The 10,086-nt window shown below is 39.2% G+C and overlaps 1 protein-coding gene across 2 annotated transcripts in view; it reads right to left on the reverse strand.

The window, feature by feature from the left end:
* LOC100544091 (VPS10 domain-containing receptor SorCS1) overlaps positions 1 to 10,086 on the reverse strand; it is a 255,333-nt gene that overhangs the window by 42,368 nt on the left and 202,879 nt on the right. For both annotated transcript variants that reach the window (XM_031554506.1, XM_031554505.1), the window contains exons 13-16: positions 9,564 to 9,655; positions 8,457 to 8,564; positions 7,336 to 7,453; positions 5,397 to 5,527 (exon numbers count right to left, since the gene is read on the reverse strand). In XM_031554506.1, the coding sequence (XP_031410366.1) occupies positions 5,397 to 5,527; positions 7,336 to 7,453; positions 8,457 to 8,564; positions 9,564 to 9,655 (449 nt within the window). The remainder of the gene's footprint in view (positions 1 to 5,396; positions 5,528 to 7,335; positions 7,454 to 8,456; positions 8,565 to 9,563; positions 9,656 to 10,086) is intronic.

Here is a 10,086-nt window from a genome sequence, read left to right on the forward strand (position 1 = left end):
CTCCCAGGGAACTGAATCTATAGAATATCCTGAGTTGGAAGGGACTGACAGGGATCAAGTCCAACTCCTGGCTCCACATAGGACCACCATGTCCTGTGGTGGTACTGAGAGTGTGGATCAAACCATCCCTGAACTCCAGTAGCTTGGGCCATGCCCAAGTACTCTGGAGCAGAACGTTTCTCTATCACCTGCTTTACCCTCTCCTGACACAGCTCCATGCTGGTTCCTGGGGCACTATCACTGTGACCAGAGAGCAGAGCTCAGTGCTGCCACTCCGCTCACTGAGAGGAACTGTGGGCTGCCAGGAGGGCTCCCTCAGTCTCCTCCTCTCTGAGCTGAACCCAAGGATCTCAGCCACTCATAAGGTGGACATTGAGAGGGCTTTTATCACAATTTTTTACCCATGCTTGTAACTTTTCAAGAAAATAAATGTTTTGATGTAATCTGAAAACAGCAATTTAAAAGATGACATTAACAACAACAACAACAAAACAACTAATGCTACATATCATGTGGAAAAACTAAACACAATGGACTGCACAACTGCTCCATAAGAACATTTTGGCAGCTTTGCTGCTTGGGGTAGCTACGAGTAATTGAGAACATGCTCTAGGAAACAGCAATGAACTAGATGACCTAAATGGGTCTTTTCCTCAGTTTTTGTGATTGAATTTTCATGAATCTATTTACTCAGATGCTAGTGATTGAATGTTGCTTAATTGCTTTGGAAGCATTAGACAACCTATTCTCCCATTGCCATGCAGTCCTCTAATCATCCTTGTTGGATTAAAAACACTATGGCTGTAGAAACACTTCATAATGAAGAATAACATCACTCTGATTTGCTTACAGAAAACAAATATTTACACACAAGTGGGACTCCTGGACTTTTGTAATTCATTTGTCAACACTTTGCAGCACTGTATTTCTTGTTATCTTGTGTCACTCTAATTAAAAGGCTGTAACACTCTACACACACAATGTTATGTAATCAGGTGAAAACAAAACAGAACAGTGAGATCTGCTGCAGAGGGGATCAGTATCTGTAGTCCAACTTAATGCAGCAGTATCCATCTGTGATTTCTTACTATACACATCTATACTCATGCTATAATTTTGTTTCCTCTTAGAACTCACAAATCTGGGCAACAGAAGTTTAACTTCAGTCGGTTTGACTACACACGGATTTCTCAAACTCAAGAGAATGAAACGATAGGATTTTCCACAGCAAAAATAGTTCTAAGCACAGAAGTTTCACAGTGTCATTTTCAGGCTTGCAAATCGTCTGGCTCATTAAAGCCCTACAGAAATGTAATCCTAGAAAATGACATGAATTGTTGTACCGTATCTCTCTACAGATGCACCAGCCCCCCGTTCACCTCTGCAGTTTTGGAATTTAATGAATTCCTTGGCTACAGGCTGGTGCACGCAGAACACTGATGCTGACAACAAATTGCTGCCTACAATTTGGCACAACAGGCTTTGCAGCAATCAACAAGCATTAGCATCAATTGGATTGCCATAGCAAGAGCAAGTATAGCAAAATCTGGAAACAGGAAAGGCATCAGCTCTAGCCTGCAATCAGCTAGCCAAGTCACTGCCAGGTACCTGGGAATTGGAATTTGCATATATTGATGGTATTTTCTGCCTGCTTGAAAAGAACTCAGGTGAAATAGATAATGTACTTATCAAAATAAGAGCAGAACATTTAACAGCAGGGCTTGTTTTTATCAGCAAGAAGCAGCCTACTATCTGTCTCTCACTGACAATGGTTTAAAATATGGACCACTTCTACTGGTTTAAACAGGAATTGTATTTGCGTATTCAATTATTTCTTCTATTTACAAGTCCTCCTTTGCAATTAAAGACAGACTGAATCCAGAAGTTCTATAACCCTGCTCCAAACTCACGGTAAATTCCCTGATTTTGTGTTTGTGTACAAGTAACAATCAAATAAAAGAAATCCCTTTTGGAGGTCTTTTGTTTGAAAACACACATGACAACCATATTGTAATGGAAGAACTGTAAATCTACATGATATTATTGAAATCCCACTGCTTTAAGATAAGAAAGTATCAAGTAAGTCAGAAAAGTTATTGTCATGTTCGTACTTTCTGAGACTGCAGAGATGACTTATAACGTGAGCACAGGATTTCCTTAATTTTAACAGCTTCACCTTAAGGTCAACCATGCCAGAAACAGAAAATATTACCCATAGTTTTACATTCTCTGCTCTGCAAACTTTCCAGACCTTAAATAGGGTGGAATCAAGGTATCTATGATTAAAGTCACCTTTGATCTGTAGTTTCCAAAAGGTCCTGTAGAAATAATTAACTGTGGCCACACATGTAGTAATGTCTTACTATCACTTTATTAACTTAATATTTTCTAATACTAAACTATGGTATAAGAACAGATTTCTGTTTAAGGGAGTTCTACTTGCTTCACAGTATTCCAAGGACTCAAGCTGGGATTTGTCTAAGAGAAGGATGGATTCAGCAACACTTTGAATGATGGATCTAAGAAGGCATATGATTATAACTGCACCAGTGCTCAGAAGTACAGGTCATTCCAGTTTATCTTAACAGAATATAAAACCCCCAAGTGTCCTCCAGTAAATCTGTGCCTTGTAGATATCTAGGCCACTACGGATGCAGAGATAATACATTTCAGACTTGAATCTGTATTTTCGATGACCGTTCAAAATGAACTAAAATGAATTCAAAATCACTATTTGTCAGCTAACTATGCCCTCTTGAATGATAAAACAATTTTAATTAACTTTAGGATGCAAATATATGTTCATTTCAGAACTGACACTTGCATGATTGCATGAAGCAATGAGTGCTAACACATGGAGCCAGCACAGTCTGATCACATTCAGCATCTGCCTTTTGCCTCAGCGCTGTTTGTCAAGACAGTTTCTCATGGCAGAGGACTGTGGTGTTTTAGCATAAGAATTAAACCTAGCAGGCAGGTCTGTAATTTAAAGGCTATCCAATAAAAAATAGCCAGACAGATCCTCACCGATATCATCAGTGAGATAAATATGCTTGACTCTCAATTGCACTAAGGGTCCTTTGCACCTTTTTAGCTAAATGAAGTCACCAGCACCAGCATAAACAGGCTGCTGCTCCCCATGAAGGCATGAGATATAGGAACACGGATAGGAGAAGTGCTCAGTATTAATGGCAATGGGTTCAGAGGGAGGAATGGCAGAGCAACACTTCACTCAAAGTTTCTATTAAAGGACTTGGGAGACAGGTAGCTGAAGAATGAGCACCACTGAAGATTTCCGTCCATGTCTGGAAGGTATTTCTACCAAAGAGATATTGCCGTAATAACATCCAAACAGCAGGAAGGAACACAATGGAAGGAAAGCAGCTAAATTAATGCTTTAATAACACACAAGTAACGGTGTCATCCATTTACCCAAATCAATTAAATGAAGAAGGACAATCTCGTTTCCAGGCCGTTGCTAGGACAGATTTGTTAAGGGTTTCTGCACACCTATTCCTGAAGCACCATTGCCCTCTGGCTGTGAGCTGAAACCCATGCAGGGAGCAGTACTGGTTTGGATCGAGGCCACAGGAAGAGACATCTTCTGTCAGAAGAACTCAGATTCCCGAGGCTGGAGAATCTACAGTCATTTCTAATGCCACTCGGTTTTGTTGCTGTGTAAAGCAATAAACAAATGTGCCCTTTTCTCTGAGAAAGAACCACAATGGACTGAATACAAATTTGAAAAGAACCTTGAACTTCTGATATTACTAGGAGGAAAAAAAAAAAACAAAAAACAACAGGCAATCTTTAAGTCTTTTATGACTGGCTTTTTTCTACTCTCTGAACTGATAAAACAACACACAGGTCTAACAGCAATGATGCTCTTTGTTTGTTTGTTGTAACTTTATCATATATGTATGATTGATTTTACTCCAAGCTCTGACAAGCTTAGGTAATGAAATTTTCTCTTTACAATTTCAGTGTCCAAACTACACTGAATGGGGCAGGGATTGTTGTCTTCTTTCATTCTGTATACAAACCTGTATCCTGCAACCATTACTATTGATGCAAAAAGCTGCCTAGATTACATTAAGACTGTAAAGCCAAGTGCAGCCAGTTCAGGGGCTTCTCCCTGCCTGAAGGATATGAGTTCCCTTAAACCAACTTCAATTCAGAGCCCTGATCAGCAATTAAAAAAAAAAAAGATCATTCAAAAGCACCATGGAATTGTCATAAATGAGGATGAGAAAAGAGCTGCTGCTTCTTGCAGGAAACCCTCTCCAGAGGACATCCTTTCACAGCAAGGCTTTATTGACTGATTTTCTTCCAAATTCCCCTTCAGCCCAGCTTATGCAGGGTGCTACAGCAGTGAAGCCTAGTGAAGAGTTCAACGAGGCATGCACTGAATGCTATGGCACAGAAGCAGAGCTTTGACTTTGTTAACACAATGAATCTGGGCTGAGAAATTCAGTCAAGCCAGCAGAACTATTTTCTTGCCATTTCTTTCCTCCCCTGTCTTCTCTTCTCTGTGGCTTTTCCAAAATTCTCTGGAAAAATCTATGTAAGACCACATTCCTGACTGCATTAAGTAGATAAGTAAGTGATGACAATTTGTGGCAAATATTTCTGAACTGGATGTTTTATTCTCTTTTTCCTCAGAGGCAGCGGAGAAGGAAGCTGAAATGGATAAAGTCAAAATCCAGATCCGAGGACCACATGAATAACAGGAGCTCAAAGAGTACTGGGGAGGATCATGATATCCTACTCTAAAACAGAAGTGATTTCACCAGGAGGAGGAATACCCTCCTAGGTCAGAAAGGCTTTTTAGCAGTCTGCTCAGCTCAGAGATTTGCAGTACTTTTAAGGATATTTTTCTCAGTCTAACAAGAGGACTTTCAAAATTCTCCCCATTCCAACAGATCCAAAGGGTCTCATGAGTCTACTGAACTGTCCATCATACATCCCTAGCCATCCAAGTATTCTCATGTTCTTTCACAGCCCAGCAGACCTTTTGCAGAAAGTTTCCTCTAGGTGAATGTAAAAGAAATAAATGCCTGTTTCCTCCCAGCAAATATCATTGTGGTATTTTTGTTCTGCTACTAGCAACAAGCCTTTACAGCAGCAAATCACTCAATCAGTTTCAAAGAAATAAAAACGTATGTTCTCAGAGTGAGAAGTTCTGCAATGAAAGCAGAGGTTTATCAGAAGTGTTTCATGACTGTGAAGCCCTTAAGAGTTTAAGGGGCTTAACCACTAAGAGACTGACAATGCATTAGTCAGCCTTCTAGAACCTGAGCATGTGGGTTGGTGACCCTGCCAACCCCTATATTCTGGTAAGGTGGGAAGCACATCATTTTAAGTAATCTCACACTATTTGTGTGCCCATTGCTCACCAGTCAAAGTCTGCATCTGTGCATACACAAGGCTCTGAGGTCATACCCCCGGCATATTTTCCTTGCATGCACTTCTTCTCTGACTTGCGCTTCCTGTAGATCCTTTTTGCTCCCATGATGCAAGCTTCTCCCTGGAAACAAAACCAAAAATATATTTCTCTTACACCCACTAGGCTGTTTGTAACACCCATTTTTTCAAGACTGCGCAATATTAAGGGCTATGACTCAAGAGAAGAGGATGGAAAGTCAAATACCATGTCAGTACAGTGGAGCTAATTAAAGTTACGGAAGCTTTAATTGAAATAAAGCAGCTTTTCCAATCCACACCAAGAATTATCTGGGGTTACCTATGAATCAGATTCAATTCTGAATTTGTTCCAAGCCCAATAAGTATTTGAGTCAGACTCATTTCTTGTTTATAGATTAAGTTTCACAGCAACTGAAAACAGAGCCTGATCCCTCCACTCCGAGATAGAGTAGGTCTGTTCCGTTAATCACCTTGGCAATGATTTTATTCAGTAGAAATTAGTAATATGTATATACCTAAATATTTTCCACACTTTCTGAGTTCATTTTGTCCAGGGTTTGATTTGTAACATACTAGATGTTAACACTTCCTTGTTCTCTCACTATCTTGAACACCCTGCTACACATTTACATCGAGGGAACGTGGCAAAGCCTTCAAAATTCAAAAGAAAGCAAAGCAAAAGGCAAAAGTCCACAGCCACCTTCCTAAAAATAGTTCTGCAAGCTCCAAAGCCAGCATCTTCAAAGATATACTGCAAAATTCTTGGCATTTTTGCTTATGCAATCTCGAGAAAGTAAAGAATAAAAGAAAGTAGGGTCTAACAACTTTTTGTGATGTTAAGATCACTGCGGGAAAAATAAACTTTTCAGACCTTTGATTTGCCCATGAAAAGAGAAAGGCCCAAATGGCACCTGGTGTACAATGCTGTGAATTCTTGTATCTCAGCATCTAAGTCATAATTGGTATTTTTAGTGTGGCATTGTGCCTTGTGTGAGCAGCTAATCTGAGTCAAGCTACTTTCATTTCATATCCATTATTAAATTCTTGCCCAGCATGATATTGCCCAGCAAGACAACATTTGATGATACAAATGGGTGTACCTCTTTAGATTGCAGTGAAGACTGCGATGTTTATATGACCACAGAATTTGGGCTATATTTTGTTCCGACCTGATAGAACACAGGCTGCCATGCCAAACTTAGTAGAACTTGTAAGATTAAGATGCCCCTTGCCCACAGGAATGAGCACATTGACTCACTGGATACCTGAGTGATAATTTCAAGAATTATGCAGCCCTGCATCACATGTGCAGGAACAGGACACAGGGGTGGCAACAGAACAGTGGATAAACTGTCCAGTTCCCGCAATAAATGTACCACAGCTGAGAGAGACAGAGCAATATGGAAATGAGTGAATTAGACATGAGAGTGAGAGGGCAGAACTTGGGGAAACAAGTGTGAGGGAGCTAGAAGGGTCTAAAGTCTCTGGTTGTGAGACACAGAGGAACAGAAGAGAAAAGAGGTACGAATGAGAGAACTGCTTGGGAATTGTAAGAGAGAAGGATTTCAGGCCTATTTCAGCAGCAGCAATTCTGCTGCAGCTGCATCCCCCTGCTGGAAGGTAAGAGTCTTAGCTAATTGCCTGCACAGAGCCTCAAACCTCTGCTCCTTTTATAATACAGAGTCTTACTCATTAATTACAGAACAAGCTAAGACACTGTTCATCCTTCAGGGCTCACAGGGTGCAATCTGCAGCCAACTCATCTATGTTAAGAGAAAAATAAAACATCCAGTAAAGGACAATCGGGTACAAAAGGCCAATAGAAGAAAACACACAGCAGCCTCTCTGCTGATCCTTAACTGTAGGATCATTAGCTGTCTCAGGTCAGATCCCAGCCTCTCTGCTTCTCACCTGGCTGTGGAGTTGCCAAGTCCAGTAATCCTCTTCTGCACATCTCCGATCAAAAATGGTCTTGTAATCAATTTTCACCAGCTGCCACTCTGAGCGGTGGCTGAAATGTCCAAACACTCTACAGAATACAGTAGAAAGTGCATACAGTAAAATGTAACACCAGGTGGAGTACTGTAGTTACAGCAGAGATTATTTTCTAGGAGAGATTAATTGCTGCAGGATTCTCAGTCCTATTAGTTTTCACTTTCCTGACACAGTGGAAGTGAGACTTAGACTCCTAAATACCTACAAACCTTCTATAATACACATATCTTTTATTCTGTGAATTAATAATCCTGCTAGTAGTGCCACTGTGCAAACTGACCAAAGAAGACCTGACATGGGGATGGAAATAGTTATACCTACAAGAATTTGTTATCTTTAATTATGAGTTTTGGGAATTATTTCCACAAGAATTAAAATCAGAACCTGAATGTATTGTTCTCCATACATCTCTATTAGCTAGGGTTAGTTTTCAAGCCAGATATTCTGTTTATTACAGGTCAGTTCATTTTTTATAGACAGAAAAATAACTTTCCTCTTCCTTTTACTAACCTGATATCAAATAAAATGTCACAATTTCTGGCAGAGTGAATCTAGATTTATGCACAATGCAGTTCTCAGCATACCACATTGAAACTAATCACAATTTTTTGTGAGTCAGCCTCCAGGCAACATTTTGTCATTCAGTCTTACAAAAAACGTCTTCATTTTTCTGTTCCTTGGTTAAAAAATACAAAGTAGTAGCACAAACAAAACACAGCTATAAAATACTCTATCATTTTTCTTTTAAATATTCATCTGTCAAAAGTGACTCTTCTTTAAATCATACTCAATTTGAGGAGTTGAGTTTCAGGCTGGTAAACTAAATGATGTGCTTGCAGGTTGCAAGGAATCTTATTGTCATTCCTTCAATAATATCACAAATAAACATTGATGATCTAGCAACAGAAGACTGCATAGTCCTGGCTTCAGTTACTTCTTGGTTTGTTCACCAACCAGAAACTCTGTTGTGAACAATCCTCATAAGGTTATTATGTTGTTGCTCCTGCTAATGTTAGCATGATGGCATGCTCACTTACGTCATGATGAGAGTTTCCTCTCCAGGTTCCCCTAAAATTCCATCTACGAACAGTGGGAGTGATGTGAAACTGTACTTGCTCCAAGATTTCCCTTCATCAAAACTTAACCTGATAGAGAAAGCAAAATTAGTATCTTCTTTCCTTATTCTCTCACTGTAGTTGCGGGGATTCTACAGCTGCTATGGAGAAGTAGAAGGTAGCTTCTGTTCTTGAATATTGCATTTTTAGCCTTTGGAATATCTAATTTTGGTGGCAGCATTATAAATCAGATCATTGATCAAGCTTTCTGGCACTATATTGCTAAGCCAAGGCCAGTATTTAAGTGGCAGAAACTAATAAAGATACCTTAGACATTGATGCTTAAAGAACAAAATGTAGCCCAGCACTATGATTTTATTTAAAATACCCAAATAATTTTGAGCAATTTAATATTCGGTCCCCAACCAAAGACATTTTAAGGAGGTGTGATTTGCAGATCACAAGAGCTTTGCCTCTTCTAACCAGCAGTTTTTCCCAGTGGTAGGTCTAAGAAAAAGCTTGGAACTATTTCTTGTGACTTGGGTCTGGGTGGTTTAGATATTGATATGACTCTTGCTGCAGTGGCAGCAAATCAATGCAAAACAGCATAAAACTATATTCTACCTACCACATAAATTCAGGAATGCTAACTAGAAGAGATAATTTTGTCTCTTGGCTTCATGGCTACAAAACCATGATGCTTTTCAACAAAATTCTTGCTCGGAAGTGCTGTCTGCCACGCAGAAGACAATTTCATCAATAATTTTGAAAACTAAGAGTACTTGGGCAACTCAATAAGAGGCAAAAGCTATAATCCAAATTATGTATTATATAAATAACCAAACTCAAGAAGCCAAGTCTTAGTCAGTGAGGAATTATGTTGATGGTGTTGATGGTATATAAGATCTGGCCAAGTTGAAGCTATCTAAGCTGCAATTGCCAGGATTTATTAGCTTTATCTGAGTTAACATTTGTCCATTTCTGAAGTGATATTTTCTAGAAAACAGTGGCTTCAGCCTGATTTCTTACTTCCTGACATTTGAAAGGAAGGGTATCAGACTATCACATTAAGACAATCAGAGTCATTACCAGAGATGTCTGATAGGTAGAGATGTGTGTTTTATGGCAACCAGTACTCCTCCTTGATCCAGGTACAGAACACTGTGCTCTTCCTCAAAGATCTGAAAAAAAGAAGCATATATTTAAATCTATTTTCTTTGGTATAAAGAAAATGTCATCGTTCTTTAAATATGATCATGAAAGAGGGTAAGTAAGTACTACAGATGTTACTGAACAGAGTAAGGCAACATGTATACAGAGTTTCTGTTTTTTTTATATATCTGCCCTCCTATATATCTGCTCCCACCTACCCCCATCAGGTTCTTGAGAAGTATCTCTGCTTAGCAGAAAGTTAGAAACACTAATTTTTGCAAGGACCAACAATTTTCCTCCTTTTGATAACAGATTATCATTCAAAGAAGAACATATTTTGCTTGCATGTATCTAGCCATAGTACACGTAAGTGAGGTAGAAAGGAAATGAAGATTGCTCAAACACTATAAAAAAAAAATTAATTTCCTGGAATATCAAATAGTTAAACAGATTTTTCTTT

This window comes from Meleagris gallopavo, chromosome 8 (assembly GCF_000146605.3).
Source record: "Meleagris gallopavo isolate NT-WF06-2002-E0010 breed Aviagen turkey brand Nicholas breeding stock chromosome 8, Turkey_5.1, whole genome shotgun sequence".
Classification (NCBI taxonomy): domain Eukaryota; kingdom Metazoa; phylum Chordata; class Aves; order Galliformes; family Phasianidae; genus Meleagris; species Meleagris gallopavo.